Source organism: Siniperca chuatsi, linkage group LG5 (genome assembly GCF_020085105.1).
Source record: "Siniperca chuatsi isolate FFG_IHB_CAS linkage group LG5, ASM2008510v1, whole genome shotgun sequence".
NCBI lineage: Eukaryota > Metazoa > Chordata > Actinopteri > Centrarchiformes > Sinipercidae > Siniperca > Siniperca chuatsi.
This window is the reverse complement of record NC_058046.1, coordinates 5116713-5134842: the sequence shown is the minus strand read 5'-3', so window position 1 is coordinate 5134842 and position 18130 is coordinate 5116713. Positions and strand designations below refer to the sequence as shown.

General features: G+C 41.2%; 1 protein-coding gene across 2 annotated transcripts in view; it reads right to left on the bottom strand.

Annotated features, from left to right (window-relative positions):
• Window positions 1-18130, bottom strand: part of kank1a (KN motif and ankyrin repeat domains 1a) — a 71299-nt gene that overhangs the window by 6322 nt on the left and 46847 nt on the right. For both annotated transcript variants that reach the window (XM_044196013.1, XM_044196014.1), the window contains 6 exons: window positions 7743-10400; window positions 4727-4909; window positions 2163-2271; window positions 1618-1836; window positions 1148-1235; window positions 1-220 (listed from right to left, as the gene is read on the bottom strand). In XM_044196013.1, the coding sequence (XP_044051948.1) occupies window positions 1-220; window positions 1148-1235; window positions 1618-1836; window positions 2163-2271; window positions 4727-4909; window positions 7743-10400 (3477 nt within the window). The remainder of the gene's footprint in view (window positions 221-1147; window positions 1236-1617; window positions 1837-2162; window positions 2272-4726; window positions 4910-7742; window positions 10401-18130) is intronic.

The window sequence follows — 18130 nt, the reverse complement described above, 5'->3', positions numbered from 1 at the left end:
CTGCATCCAGCAGCTTCTTCACCACCTGAAAGTTGGAGTGCGACACGCTGTAGTGCAGCGCCGTGTTGCCGTTGCCGTCGGCCATGTTGACGATGTGGCGCAGCACGGCCGGCGAGACGGCCCCGAAGGCCCCCAGGTAGTCCTCCACCATGCCCGCCACCGCCGCCTTCTGGCTGGACACACGAAACCACTCGTGCTGCACTGTGTTCAGACAGGCTCTCTGAGGAGGCGGGGGGAGGGGGGGCTCGTTAATGCTTGTAGACAGTATCTGTGCAGTGTTGTGTAGGGACGCTAATGTGCAAAAAAAATCAGAATCCAAAAATATGCTCATACATGCTGAGACCCAAATTAAACTAAATATTTAAACTTTAAAAGCCACTTTGTGCAGAATTACAAAATTACAGACTTTAGGAGTTTCAGACAGAGACTGCGGCACACGGGAATGCATGCTGCAGAAAAATGCTATAATCTCCTAAAAAAAGATTTCATAAGTGGGTAATTTTCTGTGGTGGAAAGTAACACTACATGTATCATGTTTTGTACCTAAAATCTTAGTCTTGAAAGAAACTAGTAACTAATAATCAGCTCCACCTCGACCAACTATAACAGTAAATTGTTAATTACACATGAATGCATCAGTATAGTAATAATCCAATATACAATAGTAAAATATTCACAGGAGTAATTTTTCAGCATTATGAGTACTTTTACTTTTGATACTTGAAGTACAGTACTGATAATACTTACAGTAAGTAATGTTTTCAATGCAGGACTTTAACTTGTAATGGAGTATTTTCACAGTCTAGTATTGCTATTTTTACTAAACTAGGATATGATTACTTTAGTAATTTTATTCATAGCATTTTAGGGTAAAATAAGGTAACCACAGAAAGTATTTTGCATAACACAGAACATAATATAAAAACTAGTGAGTTGGTTTGCAGTAAAAATAATAAAACCACAGAAAGGTGGTGTGGTGATGAAAAAAATACATTGTGAAGACAAATAACATAGGATCTCTGTGTTGGATACAGTTAAATGTTGTTATTCCACAGCTTAGTGTAGTATTAATATACAGTATACTTTATACAGTAGATTGCTATTATTAAGCACAACTGAGTATGACAAGACCACAAAAACTCCTCACCACATCTTTACTGCTCACAGCCTTCGGGTCACTGAGGTGAGTTTTGAGAATGTTGCAAGCAGCCAGCATCTTCTCACTTAGCTCATACCTTTGGAGAGACGTCAAACACAATGAAACGTTATTATTATTATTATTATTATAACATTCAAATAGCTTCAATCCCCATTTGCTTGTCCTTTATCTAATAATAGTAAAACATTTCCCCACATTAATGTGACTGATCAAATGTCCCCAGAAGCTACTGACAGAAAAATATGTATAACTGCAGCTGCTTTTGTCAGATTATTTATCATTATTACTCAGCTCGTTATCTACTGTGTCTGAGGTGAGAGTGAAGACAAAGCTAGAAGAACCAGCAAAAGAAAATACTCTCCAAATAAATTTCGAGGATAAATAAAATTCTCACAGTAGGTTAGTTCAGAAGAGTGAAAACAGTCAACTAAAATGGGATTTAGTTTTCTTTAACCCACCTCTCTCTCATCTCCTGCTTCTCTGAACTTTCCTCTTCGTCCTTCTTATTCACATCCTCTGCTCCCTCAGGCTGGAACACCTCCCTGGTGCTCCCTCCCTCCACGTTCTTATATTCCTCCTTTCCTCCGTACTCCTTCTCCTCATCCTCATCCTCCTCATCCGACCCAGAGGAGCTGCTGTCCTCTGAGCTGGAGTCGTCACTTGATGTAGTCTCGTACCTGGGCCACAAGGGGGCGACAAACACACAGAAACTTGAAGGTGTTTGCACACACAAAAAAAAAAAAAAAGCTGCAACATGCTCTCATCCAGAACGCCATGTGGATGTTAACAAGCCCACGTTTAACAAGAAAGAACATCAACACAACAGCCTCGTAAATGTAAAACAGCAGCACCTTTAACCTCACTTGGGATACTTAAAAACACTAATACATGACAAAACAGGCATCTTAAAATGCAAAATAAAAGATAATCTACTTAAATATTCATGACGGAGATTAAATACAAGTTCAAACAGGAGAGCCTGTGATTATATTTTCCGACTCACCCTCCGTTCACCCCGACGAACTGCAGGTTCTTCTTGGTGCCGTTGGAGTCGGGACGGCCATCTTTCTTCTTCATGATGGATTTCAGGGTGTTCTGGCTGCATGGCTGCCCTGCAGGAGAGAAAAGTGAGCACAGCAGGATAACTTAGAAAAGAAGATCAACACAAAAGTAAAAATGACATTTATCTGGAGTTTATAGATCATAAAAAGACAGCCTTTAAGTTTCTTTTAGTTTTAGATGTCGATTGGTTCTATAATGCCCTTAATGATGAGGCAACAGCTGCTTCTCAAACAGCTGTTGATTTCGTTAAATCCTACTGTGAATAATGTGTACTGTAGATAACTGTCAAGTCTCTATAAACTCTGTTTCTTTTTCTTCTCTTTTCCTGTATTTTTTCTTGTCATTTTATTATATATTTTTTATTATAATCCTCCTCATAAAATCTCCCGTTGCAGTCTTTTCCTGCAACATTAGAAAGTATCCTGCAGTTAACAGCCACACAACTTAACTAACACGCCCGCGAGTTAGTTCATCACAAATGGCTGATAACGCCTGAGTGATCCACTAAAGTCCTCTGACATGATCAAGAGCTTTGGCTTAGAGGAAAGTAGCCATTAAGTGTCTGTCTCATGTTCTTTCCAATGCAATCTGTCAGCGAAGCATTGGAAGTTTCCCCAAACCCTCAAGTATCTCAGTCATTTTAAATACAGGCCTCAGAAACCAAAATACCAGCCGAGAGCCAGAACACTCAGCACATCTGCCAAGACTTGCCCCGATGGAGGGGCCTCTTTCACTGCTCTGGGGAACAGCTGAGAGAGAGTGAGTGTGTGTGTGTTCATGTATCAACATGTATGCAGTTGCATATGTATACATTGGCGTGTGCACGCTCAGTAGCTACAGAGTCATTCTGCACGTTTCCCGTGTTTTGACAGGAGGGAGTGCGAGCAGCTCGTCAGGAGGAATCCAGGCTGATGGTGATGTTTGTGGCCATATTTTGCCTGTTGCCTGCTTCATATATGAAGTATGTGTGCAAACCATGAGGACAATGGCATTCAGGTGATGCTATAGACATATTTTACATATAAATAGCCACGAAAATCTGCAGCTATTTCTAAACCAACTGTAATATTAGAACTTCACCACTGAAGAAACTGATTAATTTTGTGTTTAGAGAGTGTATTTTTAGCAAGCTAACCATAGCCTCGTGATCTGGTCAGATAACTACCACTGCCTTTTTGCTAAAATATCAGATATACATAGCCTGCAACTCATTGTGTGTTTTTCATTTTTTGGCTCTGTGCACCAGCACACTGGATTTAACGATCTAGCAATGAGCAATTTTACAATAATGCAGCAGGACAATTATCCTGAAGTGGTTTCTTACAGCCAAAAAGTGGCCATAAAACATCATCTGATCTCGATCCAACTGATCATGTGTTTCACTGCTGAGGACCAGACCGAAGGCAAAAATCCACCAAAAAAACAACAACACATGAAGCGGAGATTGTTGCAGTACAGGCCTGGCAGAGCATCAGTCATGTCTCATGACCATCAGTCAGTCATCAGCAAAGTGTCATGTCTCCTCTAATTGATCGTACTTGATGGATGCAATACTTGATCTTTTTTTTTTAAACTTGGTTTTTGATATCTGCGTTATTTTGTTTGTGATGTGTGTATAGCACATGGGTGTAGCACTAGCTGAACTCCTGCGCTTGAATTCATTATCCAACAGATTTGAAGTTCAGCGGAACCAGCAATCCAAAAACAAATGTAAACCTATTATAGGCTGACTATATATGTGTTTGCCTTTTGTCTTTGTCCCCTTTTTGGCTCTGGTGAAGACACAGTGGTGTCGAAACATTGGTCTGTTTGCACTATTAAAAAGGATGCAAATCAATCAGTGTGCTTCAGTCTGTTTTCCCCTCTGGTTTCTGCTAATGTCTGTGGGTCAAATACGTCAGATAGTCATTGATATTTGGTGTCAAATTCCTTTTAGTCAAATAAATGATGAGTTTGTTAATTTGTCCAATTACTTTCTGTCCTCTTAAATTTAAGGACTATACAGTATATACTGTATAAAAAGAATTGCATTTCATCTTATGTGAAAATCATCAACTTAAAGCTGACATTCAGCACTTTCACCTCATAGTCATTGTTTCAATTCAAATCTATGTGCTGAGCCAACACAACAACAACAAAAAACTGTCACTATCCCAGCTCTTTCTGACTGCAGTGTATCTATTAGGAGCTGCCAATCAGCTGCTTTTCTCATTTAGCTTTCTTTGCTGACACACGTTACTTGACACTATTTAAGCTGCAACTCCTGTTGAAGGGATCAGAAAAGGTTAAAAGTACAGATACCTACAGTATTTTCTATAGACTTCACTTCATAACTAAACTGACCTACATCCTCAAAGCAGGAGTCTCTTTCTTGATTTACAGGTTGACATTTTCACACAGCCAGATGCTTAATGGACCTCCATGATGGAGCCAAACGGGACTAAGAAAAATGTGAGACACCACCACAATATCGTTGGTGGTGCAGGTGTGTGAAGGCAGCCGTACCATGTAGTGCTGTAGACATCTGCAGATCCATGCGGCTCTTCTGCTCCGCTGCACTGATCTGCTGCTGCTGTGCAGTTGTGCTGGCAGGTTTATCTGCAGGAGTGAGGCCTGATAAAGTCTTCTCCATCTGTGACCGCTCTGGTTGAACAGACAGTGACTGGGCGCAGAGCTGCTGACTGCAATCTAAAAGGAGGAGAGGTACACCAAAGTCAGTATCCAAATGCACAGGCAGGGCATGGCAGCTCAATTATGCAATAAAAGTGTACTACTATTGAAAAGGGTACCCTGTGGAGTTTTTGACCACTAGAGGTGCTGCGCAGAAATGTTATAATAAGCACGACCATGTTGTTTGAAACTGAAAGGATGGACACGCAAGCTACAAGCACAGGGACGAGGTGAATAATTTGCATTCTATTAAAAGGCCTTGAAAACCTTCTCTCAATCAGCTTGTTACTATGATGATGATGGGGTCCGACAAAAAACACATCATTTTGGTTATTTCACATGAGATTTCTGTATTTGTGGGCGCCCCCCCCTTTCTTTTCTGAACGATTTGAAATGGGCAGTGTTCACTTGGTAAAAGGTGATGTCATGTATTTCCGTGCACCAATGAGAGTTTAGTGAGATCTGAATCAAACGTGATGACAGTTGTGGGTTTTTTGAATGTTGTCAGGCCATCAAACCATACCCACACATACTGATGGAGCAGATTAGCCGATTCCTTAGAAGATAATAACTTTGATTGTTGCTTATTTAAATCATGAATATATAAGAAATAAGATACGGTGAATATTGGTGAATTTATAAAGACAAATCCTAAAGCCCCTGAAAGTTTGAGAATGCAACTAACTAAGCCTGCCTTTTTCCTGATCCCCTCACTTCCTAAAAAAAAAAAAATAAATAATAATAATTTACAACCTGCATGTCAACTCAGCCAATGTGTTGGTAAATAAAGCTGGAATTTACGTCAATGTCTTGCCAAGATGAGATTTGCTGCATGATGACTTTCATGCAATTTCAAAATCGACAGTTGGTGGCAGGAATGCATTAACAGAAGAGGGAGAAGGAAAAAAACACTGCTAGCTGATGTAAACAATGAAGGTTTCAAAACAGAAAATATGCTTTGTTTGTCTGATTTAGGGAGGGAATTTATAAGAAGTATAGAGAATATAAATATATGCATTTAGCAAGTTTGTCAGGTGTTAATGATACAAATACACAATGCAATCTGGTAAGAAAAAGTGAATGTACGCAAATCCATGCAACTCCACAATGTACCTTCAACTACTTTATTTAACCCTATTTACCACTTAAAAAAAAAAAAAAAAAAACAAAAAAACAATGACTAATTCAATGTGGATTTTTGTTAAAACAAAAAGCTTTAAACTGACAGACATTTTTTAATGAGTTGGCAAGTTATGGTTCGTTTAACTCTGTTAATATCTTCAGGTTCTTGACACAAAACAGCCTCAATAAAGTGACAGTAAAATGCAACTACAACCAACTGACTTGGAGAAAGTTGCTTACAGTTTTTTTCTGATCTTACTTGCAACTCCTTGGACACAGAAATCCAACTCCAACCATCGCTATCAGCATCTTAACGGACACTCTTTTACAGTTGTTCCCACTTATTGTGTTCAGGGCCGTGATTATACCGACATTAGTTACATGAACAGGAACTACGTCTGGTTAGTAATTCTACATTCCTAAAGAGGCCAGCAACTGACCAGAAACAAGCACGCACACAACTCAGACAATCGCCTCTGTGCCAGCCAGCATGAATGCATGTTATGTAACTCAGAAGGAGCTATGAATCAGCATCAGCAGTGAGGTGTTAGTGAAGGCAGGGCAGCCCGCAAAAACAACAAGTGGCTGATTGGTGCGACGTTACTGGTTCCCAAAAAGAAATGAGCTCATTGTTGGTTCATGTCCACAGCCCCCGCTGCATTTTTCAGGGTCAGAGATAACTTTGGCCTGTCTGATCCTATCAGGATTCTCTTTAGACAGTGTGTGATCCCTCTAACCACCCCCGAATCTTGATTATTAGACCTTGGTGTGTACGCCCAAATCTCTGTGTTTAATGTCTGTTTTTTTTATCTTCTTCCATCTTATTTCAAAATAAATGAACTGAATTCCTAATCCTATGGGTTATCATCTCAATTTTGTAAATTTCATGATTTACATCCTTCCCTGTGAAGTTTTTGGCCTCTAGTATTGCTATGGAGCCGTTTCTTTTACATGCGGTTCCCTGTTTGGTTTGTGCACGAGGATGCACGTGTACATGTGAGGGGTACGCAATACACAGTCCTGTCAGTGGTTTCACATTATTTCACTGATTGGAAGATGGCAGTAATATGTCAAGAAATGCACAAAAATGCCAACAAAGACGGAAGAAGAAGACTGCAAGCTAGTAAGTATGGATGTAAACAGTGCAGGATTTAAAATGCTTAAAAACATAAAATTTATTTTGTTTGTATACAAAATAACTCCACAGGTCGACTAAGTGCCGCTACTCTTAAAACTCTAAGGAGGTACTTATCAGACTGGTAAGAGCATAATTGAGGTGTTTTTACCCAGGAGTAATTGCTCTGGCCCCAAAAACTGCACTAAAATATAACAACTCCAAAACATTTCATTTGTAATTACCAAAACAGAATCATTCTTCTTGTAATCGTTAAGTGCCTTAGCTAAGCTAAGCTAATAAGAGACAGAAACTAGTTTAATCTATTGTACAATAAACCCTGGAAGAGAAAAAAGAAAATAACAATGTGCCCTCAGGCACTAAATACATGACTGCTTGCCAGCTATTCTGCTTGAGCAAGATACTGTGTATGTGTGTCTGTGTGCACATTTTCTGTTGTCTGCCCTTGAAACTATGGTTTGATTGCCTCTGACTGTGTTCATTGCCTGGCATGACTTTCAGCCAATTATCACAAGAACCATTTATGTTTTTGCAACACTTGTGAGCATGTGGAACCATTAGCATCCTCAGTGCTGGATGTGGTAAACCTCTCACCTTTGTTTGAGTTCCCAGAGTCTGACTGCAGCTTGAGGATGTCCTCAGCGCTTCCATGCTTCATGACCGTGTTAATGGACGAGAGCGTGCTGACCAGCTGACTGTTGATGGATCCAAACTGGGACTGGGGCTGACCAAAAGCTTCTGCAAGCTCGCTGTAGTTGTCAGCTAGCAGCATTTGTTGTTCCTGCAGCAGCTTCTGCACCCTCTCGATGTAATGATCCAGTCCGGCGCCCCCCTGGGCCTGAGCTTGCATTGCTGCAGCCTCAGTCTTAACCTCCAGAGTCTCTTTGCTGCTACTTGTGACAGATTCACTTGGCTGGGAGGGGCCGCATGCTATGTTCCTGGTTTTTAAGCCAACCAAGAAGTTCTCATGGATGCTAACTGGTCCCACCCCACATTCTTTGGTTTTAGTAGAGCTATCTTTGCTGAGGAATGACTCCACATCTGTGGTGGTTCCAACAGCGATCGAACGCATCTTTGCTGTTGAGTGAACATCTTTGACAAGTCCTTCTCCAGCAGCAACCGTCCTCGTTTCAGCCACAGCCGTGTTGGTGTGCTTGTCACAAGTGATCAACACCATATCAGTGAAAGAGTCAGTCAGGACAGCTGTTTTTGTGTTGGTGGATTTGCTCGCAACCTCTATCTCAGTATTTGTCTGCTGAGTTGCTGACTCAGGAGCAGCCATGACACTAGAGTCCACTTTGCTGATTAAATCTGGGTCAGTTCCTTGTGACACCAGCGTCTTGATAGGACTAACGATCACATCCACTGAACAATTTCCGCAGCCAATTGATCTCGACTCTTTGCTCAACTCCGCCATGGCTTTGCAGAGAGCCAAGCTGTCTACTGATTCTTCTGTGTTAACTCCCACTTCACAAACATTCAGCTCCATGCCTACCTGCTGGTGACATGTCTCCACCCATCTCCCTACACACTGATCATTTACCTCCACACGCTCATGCACCACCCACCGGTCCATAGGGATCTCTGGGCCGGTGGCAACACTCTGCACACTGGGTTGACAGGACACTCCTATAGTGTGGCTTTGTAGAGTTTTAGCTGTGTTAGCATGGCTGAATTCCAGATGGTCACCCACTCCCTGGCTGCGCATCTGGACTTTGGCCTCTACACAGGCATTGTACATCTCAGGCCTGGCCATCAAACCTTTGTCTGCTTTTTTCTTGTTTGACCCACCGGCTGCTTGGAGCTCCAGTTTTAGCTTTCCCATCTCTATTTGGTGAGTAGTTTCTTTCAGCTGCACCTCCAAGCGGTAGATCTTCTCCTTCAGTGCTTCAATGGTTTGCTGCTGGAGCTCAATCTCTTTCTCAGCTTCACTGGTCATGCCCAGCATGGCCTCGGTCACACCGACCGCAGCGCTGCGCATTTCCTGCCGCTCCGTCGATACTCCCGCATCCCGGAAACAATGTTCATTTGTCAGCTTTCTGTGAGTGGCAGGAAGGTTGTTCATGTTTTCATCAGTAACTATGCCAATGGACTTTTGGTGGGCCTGGTTTTGTGTGAGAGTATGAGGCTGAATTTCATTAATATTATTGTCCTGGGTTGTCTTTTCCAGAGCTTGGACGTCAGCAGCCAGACGTCTGAACTCCTCCAGCCGCTGAGCGCTCTGTTCCTGGGCTTCAGGCTCCATGATGTGCAGTTCTGTTTCCTTTTGGATGGGGCCCGGGTTCTCCATTTGGTCAGCACTGCCTACACTGTAGGAACGCTTACGGAAGCCACCAGGACCTTGATTTTTGGACTGAGCAGCCAACTGTCTTTTCTCTTCCTGAAGAACTGCAATCTTAACCTGTAAGATAGGAATGGTTTTCACCTGCTCCTCTAGCTCTTTCAGCTTCTTGAGGGCCACAACCATCTGCTCCCGAATTTGTTGAAGGTGTAATGGACTGACATTTGTCACAGGTGTGGCCATGCCTGAGCTCATGGGGCTGTGGCGGATGGAGCTCCCCATGGATGGCGGGTAGTAGGGGTTATACTCTCCATTGGGGAGGTGACCATTGATTAGAAGAGGCTGATGGGTGCTGGGGGAGATCTGGCTTGGGGCAATGGAGCCTGAGTAAGAGGACAGCGAGCTACTGGAGCCCATACCGCCAAAGCTGGCGAGACGGCGGCGGGGCATCGGAGGCTCACTGTGCGGCTGCATGAGCAGACGCTCCTGTTCGAGTCGAAGACGCGTCTCCATGAGGGTCCTCTCCACCTGTGGGTTGTGACGAGGAGCAAACCTGGGCGAAGGAGGTGGCAGGAGCTGTTTCTGCTCTGCGAGGCTCAAGTAGGATTGTTGCAGGGGTGCTTCACAGGTTGCCCTGGAGAGGGTGGGGGTCAGCGGCACAGCAATCTGGGGCCTGGAGTTGAAGAAGACTGGTGACTGCTTGTCGTCGCTGTTGGAAGAGGACAGGGAGTCTGTGGAGGTCCATTCAGCCTGAGTGCTGCCCCCGCCAGTGCTTCCCCGAGGCACCGACAAGGGTTTGGCCACTTTGGGCTTCCTCTGGATACTCAGCTTCCTAATGGTGTTGCCCCTCTCAATGTCATCGACATATTTAAGGAAGTCCAGGTCTAGCTGATAACCATAGGGAGTTTCAACATAGTAGGGGGCCACAGAGTCCTTCTCGTCTTCTGTGCTTGGGCATCTTTGTCCTTTTTCTGAAATAGAGACCACAAGAACATTACATGACACATTAGTTAAGAGTTTGGATTTGAATGTTTTTGTAAGGACCAAAAAATGTGCTACATTATTCACTTAATGTCTACAAATGTAACATAACACTCTTTTGAAGCCCTTGAAACAGCTTGAGTGTCAGTTAAAGTGTTTCCTCGGCCACTGACAATCGCCATAATTTGACAGTGCAAGTACAAACACGTCTCAGGTTTCTCACATCGCTGCTGGAAAAGCGTGAGTGATAATCATCCAACTATGCGAAGCCAACTCAAAATAGCAAGTGGCATAGTAAACTTCAAAATAAAAACAAATGCTGGATATCCTTGTATAATTTAGCCTGTTGAGGTTTGTGGAAACCAAACTGTAGTGCAAAGTGCCTTACAGTGCAAAGCTTGTAACAGATAAACAGGCTGTTGTTTGGATAAGAGAAGAGCCAAAGGGGTCAGTGAGACAGAAAAATAGACAATGTCAATATTTTCTAGTCCAAAATCCATCCCTCATGTCCCACATTTGAGTTTTAACAGACACAAATGAACCATATATTTGAAGACAGGAATAATAAACAAGCTACACTGAATTTCTTAAGTTCATACACTTTCATTTAAGCAACTTTGATTAACATGTACAAAGTCCAAACTCCACACATACGCCCTGTCAGAGAGATCTGAGTCTATAGAGCCAGTCAGCTTTCCAGGCCATTAGAAGACTCCACTACTGTCACACTGTGTTGGCTAAATACAGCGCCTTGTTCTTGGTATGCCTGGAACTCTCACCGACTAAAGCAAACACAGGCTTGAAATAAACGGCCCTGCTCCTTCCTTTCCAGTCCACCCAGCTCCGGCAACTTCTCCCGTCAATCCTTTCCATTCAGCTAAAACAGAGGAGGGAATTACAAGGCTAAGCCTGCTGCTAAAACCTCACCGCCTTGTTGTTCAAGTTTCACTCACCTCAGACCAACAGCACTCTCTCCATTTTTACTTTTCCTTCTTCACTCCTTTGCTCTGCTGGCTGTTTTAGAGGACAGGATATACTGTACTGAGGTCAGGCTGTTCAAGCTACAGAATCGCTGTTTCTCCTCACTCTGTGCACTCTCTCAAGCCTCTCTCCATAAGGGGGAAAAAAAGTTCTACTATTGGTGTAAACTAAGCACAGCACTGCTCTGGCGCACTATTGGACAGCTGCCTTCTCCAATCCCGTGAGGCTCCGAGTTGAGCGCTTTCCCTACCCAAATAAGAGTCCTGTTATTCAGTGGAGGGGAGGTGAACTCATGGCAATAACAGCCTGTTGTTGAGACAGATAGCTTAGCTACTGTACATGTCAAACGTTTATACTCTGGTGTAAGTGTATGTAAGACATAAGTATAAACCAAACAGTGTTATTTATAAGTCAGTTCCAACTTTCACAATGTGTTAAGGACAGTTCATGTGTAAGTAAAACTCTTGATATAGCTGACCTTTATTGTTTTTAGAAGTAATCTTAAATTTTATATCAAGTTAAGGCTCCAACTAGCAATTATTTTTAGCATTTTTCCATTACTTTATTTATTTTTTTAATCTATAAAAAGGGTCAGAATATAGCGAAACATGCTTGTCACAATTTCCCAGAGCACAAAGTGACGTCTTCAAACTGCTTATTTTGTCCGACAAACCCAAAGATATTCAATCTTATTCAATTAACAGTAAATTAAAAACAGAAAAACGGATGTTCATCATTTATCAAAAAAAATGAAAGTTTTCAAACTTCCTGTTGTATTATTTCCTGTTGATTGACTAATTTTATGAAATGCTTTTTTTACTTCACACCATGTAGTTTCACCAAATTAGAACAGAAACAAATAGTTACTAAAACCAACCAAAAATGCCAAATATTTACTGGTTCCAGCTTCACAAATGTGGGGATTTGTGGCTTTTCTTTGTCAAATATGTTAGTAAACTGAAAATGTGGGTTTTAGACAGTTGGTTGGATAAAACAAAGACATCCCCTTGGGCTCTGGGAAATTATAATGGCCATTTTTCACTATTATCTGACATTTTACAGGACAAAACGATTAACCAAAAAATTATCTGCAGAAAATAAATTGTTAGCTGCAGCCCTAAACCTAATATATTACTAATCAAAAGTTAATTTAAACTTTTACAGCTATGTATTCGTGCCAGTAAATAAAGCTATGTTCTTTTATTTTTAGGAAGTAAACTTAAATTTTGAATAAAGCTTTCCACCAAGTGCACTTCTTAAGACAAAGCCCGGGTTGTGTTTTCTGCTGCACTGACCTGAAATAAGCACATCCTTTTTTTCCCCTGGTATAAATAATCTCTGAGGCAGCACAGTCACGGTCTTGTGCTGTCCTGTCTCGGTTTGAGGACTCTCCCTGGCACGAGTTACAGAGTGCTGGTCAGCCATGTCTTTCTCTCTCTCTCTCTCTCTCACACACACACACAGAAGACAGGTTTGTTTTACTATCCCCATGGGGGACAGTCATTGACATAATGCTTTCCCTAGCCCCTTACCCTAACCTTAACAATCACAACTAAATGCCTAACCTTAACCCTTACCCTAACCTAATTGTAACCTGTACCCTAAAACCAAGTCTTAACCCTCAAAAAGCAGTCTCTACCCGTGGAGACCTCAATCTTTGTCACCACGGTGACACAAGTCCCCACCGGGATATACAGTGGTGTGCAAAAGTGTTTGCCCCCTTCCTGATTTCTTGTTTTTTTGCATGTTTGTCACACTTAAATGTTTCAGATCATCAGACAAATTTAAATAGTCAAAGATAACACAAGTAAACACAAAATGCAGTTTTTAAATGAAGGTTGTTATTATTAAGGGAAAACAAAATCCAAACCTACATGGCCCTGTGTGAAAAAGTGATTGCCCCCTAAACCTAATAACTGGTTGGGCCACCCTTAGCAGCAACAACTGCAATCAAGCGTTTGTGATAACTTGCAATGAGTCTTTTACAGCGCTGTGGAGGAATTTTGGCCCACTCATCTTTGCAGAATTGTTGTAATTCAGCCACATTTTTCGAGCATGAACTGCCTTTTTAAGGTCATGCCACAGCATCTCAATAGGATTCAGGTCAGGACTTTGACTAGGCCACTCCACAGTCTTCATTTTGTTCTTCAGCCATTCAGAGGTGGACTTGCTGGTGTGTTTTGGATCATTGTCCTGCTGCAGAACCCAAGTTCACTTCAGCTTGAGGTCATGAACAGATGGCCGGACATTCTCCTTTTTGGAGTTTTTGGTAGACAGCAGAATTCATGGTTCCATTTATCACAGCAAGTCTTCCAGGTCCTGAAGCAGCAAAACAGCCCCACACCATCACACTACCACCACCATATTTTACTGTTGGTATGATGTTCTTTTTCTGAAATGCGGTGTTACTTTTACACCAGATGTAATGGGACACACACCTTCCAAAAAGTTCAACTTTTGTCTCGTCAGTCCACAGAGTATTTTCCCAAAAGTCTTGGCGATCATCAAGATGTTTTCTGGCAAAAATGAGACGAGCCTTAATGTTCTATTTGCTCAGCAGTGGTTTTCGTCTTGGAACTCTGCCATGCAGGCCATTTTTGCCCAGTCTCTTTCTTATGGTGGAGTCATGAACACTGACCTTAACTGAGGCAAGTGAGGCCTGCAGTTCTTTGGATGTTGTTGTGGGGTCCCTGAATGGCAGAAGAAGAACAAAATGAAGACTTTGGAGTGGCCTAGTGGAGATAAGTAGAGCAAACTGTTTGCGAATGTTTATTCAACATCTGTTGCATAATAGCCGAACCTTATATGGATTCAGATGTGAACTTGATACAGCATTCTAGTGAGGCTGAGACTTTGGAGTGGCCTAGTCAAAGTCCTGACCTGAATCCTAGTGAGATGCTGTGGCATGACCTTAAAAAGGCAGTTCATGCTCAAAAACCCTCCAATGTGGCTGAATTACAACAATTCTGCAAAGATGAGTGGGCCAAAATTCCTCCACAGCGCAGAGTTAAAGACTCATTGAAAGTTTCGCAAACGCTTGATTGCAGTTGTTGCTGCTAAGGGTGGCCCAACCAGTTATTAGGTTTAGGGGGCAATCACTTTTTCACACAGGGCCATGTAGGTTTGGATTTTGTTTTCCCTTAATAATAACAACCTTCATTTAAAAACGGCATTTTGTGTTCACTTGTGTTATCTTTGACTAAATTTGTTTGATGGTCTGAAACATTTAAGTGTGACAAACATGCAAAAAAATAAGAAATCAGGAAGCGGGCAAACACTTTTGCACACCACTGTAAGAACATGAAACGCACACACACACACACACACACACACACACACACACACAGAGGAGTAACAGTCGGCCCTCTGGTACTGCAGAGACCCCGAACAGCTGAGCGATGACCTCATCAACACGGGACAACTGAAGGGGGTCACGCTCCAGTGACAGGGAGCCAACAGTGACACTGAGAGCCCGGGAGTCTGCTCCAGTTATCAACAGCTGTTACATTGTCAATTTGACAGGGATTACACAACAGTTAGACAGCCAGCAGTGTGAGACAGCACACTGTTCTGCAGGATTTTCTTTCCTCAATTAAAGACCAGCCATTTTTTTTAAAATGGCTATTAAAACTATTATTTGTTTCTGAATATAAGAGGTGATATTTTCAACATTTCCCAGTCTTCTTCTACAATCATCTCTGCTCATCTCTCTAAAACTGTTTGCCCAATCAGAGAACTAAACATTTTTTGTAGATGATGTGATGAAACCTTCCCAAGAAAATTGAGCTCCACCAAGATGACTAAGCACTGCTAGTATTTAAGGAACTTTCAAAAGGGTCCTCCACCTAGATTAAACATCCCCCTTTACTTGCCTCTGCATTTTTTGAAAGGGGGAGAAATGGGTAAGTAAGACATTAGTTGGTTAATTTGTAACTTCAAAATTTCCTTCATAAATTCTCTCAGGTAAGCTCCAATAGCATGACTAGTCTCTCTAGGGACTTTATGCTACATCAGGTTTTCATGCAGAAATAGAAGAGATGAGCTGAAACCTTGGGGTGTAATAATATACTGTACAATATATTTCAGCAATAATACAAATAAGTGACAATATGCAACACAAAGATGAAAAATGCATCACAACATAAACTAAATTTGGTCACTACCTTTTTGTTTCACCCGTGAACACCTTGAACTATCAAAGCGCTCAACAACCTGAAAACGTCGACAAGCTTTTGGACTTAAAAAAAAAAAAAAAAAACGCCCTTCTCCTACTCGAGAAATCTAAAAATCAGTTTGTGTGAAGAGGCCCACCAGTTCTAAGGGCCAGATCAGACTGCACGATGTCAGCCCGATGATGGGCGCATCCTGACAGATGCCGGGCTTTGGAAACAAAAATAAGCTTTGGGCATGATCATTGATGGTATTTATAAAATGTGTCATAGTGACACGCCGCATGACAACCTGTGCAGCACCTGGGACGCCTCGTGACGTCCCGACAAAAAGCCTTGCATGTCAGAATATTTGATCGCCTACATTTGGCACAGCGACCCTCTCGAAAGACAAAAATATTGTGTAGTCTTATCCTGGCATTATTCTTATTCTTCAACTGAATTTATTCTTCACTTCAATGCAGATAGAATCCTCCTTGTAAAAAATATTTTTTTCATTTAAGAGATTATAGTATTTGCATTTTGCACTAAGACTGTAAGAAAACAATAGGAGTAGGAGAACTGACACTTAAAAACCGTATTTGCACATTTTATCCCTAAGGAGGAATAAATGGGGAATTTTGTACAGTGAGTTTTAGAGCTGAAAGGTCGATCAACAAAAAAAAAAATAATAATAATTTCCTACACTTATATTTGAATAATCGTCATTCATCAATCAATAGTACCAAACATCTGCTGGTTCCTGCTTCTCCAATGTTAAAATTTGTTCATTTTTCTCCGTTTCATATCATTGTAAATCATTGGGTTTTGGACTAAAAAAGCAAAAGCAATGTGAAGATGACCTTGGGAAGTTGTGATGGACATTTTTCAGTATTTTCCAACGTTTTGTAGGCTAAGCAAACCATTAATTAAATGGAAAACTAAATCAACAGACTTAATCGATAATGCAAATAATAGTTAGATGCTGACCTAGTTAGCTTGTTTTCCTCCCAGTGCTGTTAAAAACATCATGAGTTTATCCAACAGTGTGCCAATTTTATCATTATACCCAACTGAAATCAATGTAGCAGAATACAAAAATCTACTTTGCCAAACAAGAGCTGAGGAAATCGGCCAACTGAGAGGTTTTTTAATTACTGAACTAAACATTATGTAAGTGCCAAGTCAACAACTTAAAAATAGCATTCATTCAGAACTTGGCACACAGCTTCCCAGCCCTGCTCTACTTCTCTCAGCTGGGACATCAAAATATTTCAGCCTAATTATCCAACATTAGCTGTAGATTCAGTCCAACAGTATATTCTGTATAAGCTCTAAAGTGATCGCCAAGAAAATGTGGCTGTTAAAAGTTCTCACTCGCATGTTTCCAGGAGCTACTTGCAGTCTTTCACAGATGATTTCCAGGCCAGAGGCTCTAACAGAAACCATGTGCTGAATGAACACAGTTGTTCTTTAAATTTAGTCAAATAAATTGATATCCGAAGAAACCGCGGTGTAATTATTCACACTTCACTTTGTAGCCAAATTCACCAACACACTGATGTGACACCAGTGGTTTAACACATGTTGTAGCCATTTCCAGTTTAACAGACATGTGCTCTGCATAAAATCCCTTTGAATACATCCAAGCTTTGGGGCTTCTCATGTCTGTACTTGAGCGATAAAAGATATTTCGTTTGCTTTTTGTATATTTTTTCTGCACCAACTGAAGTCTTTTTGCAACTCCTTTTCAGTATCTTTAAGCCTATGAACGCTCTCCCTGTGTCTGCTGTTAAAATATTGCGCTGAAGGCCAACTTGGGCCTTGATGTTAATCTGTGAGGAAAAAATATACAAGCAGGGCTTGGCTTATTTTGCACTGGCTCTGTAAAAAGTTTAATTTAGAGCTGACAAACTCCGTTTAACATCCACAGTGCCCTCGGAGACAGAATAAATTAGGCTGCTGGTCTAAATCTGTCTGCCAGTTGTTTGTTATCCAACCGGTACACAGAAAAGTCTTTGTTTGAAATTACTCATTTATTAATTTTATATTAAATTTTATTTCTATTTAGAAAACTTCTCACTTAACCACAGGTGAACACCAGATAAATAAAACCTAAAACATTTAAACCTAAAAGCAGCTCAGAAACACTGACCACATTATATACAGATACTGAATACTGGAACATTAAGCTTATAATGTACTGATGGCCGTTGTCATTCAGTGTAAAACGGTGATATTACAAATTTATTTGGTTGCAGAAGTTTAGATCTCACCGCACGCCAGATTTATTTGAAGTTATTCTGTTTTGTCTGCATGTGATAAGAGAAGTTTTTTGGAGAGAAACAACATCTTTTGTATTCTGCTTCTTCAGGTTTCGGCCATTTTGTTAAGTGCCGAAACTATTAAGTCCATCAATGTAACATAAAACAACGTCAATTCTGATCAATTAACTAACTAATCAAGTAAATATTTGTTGATTCCAGCTTGTCAAATGTGAGGTTTTTGATATTTGTCTCTGTTTTATATAATTGTAAACTGGATATTTTTGGGGGGGGTTTCTTTGAGTTGGGAGATAAAAAGCAGTTTGA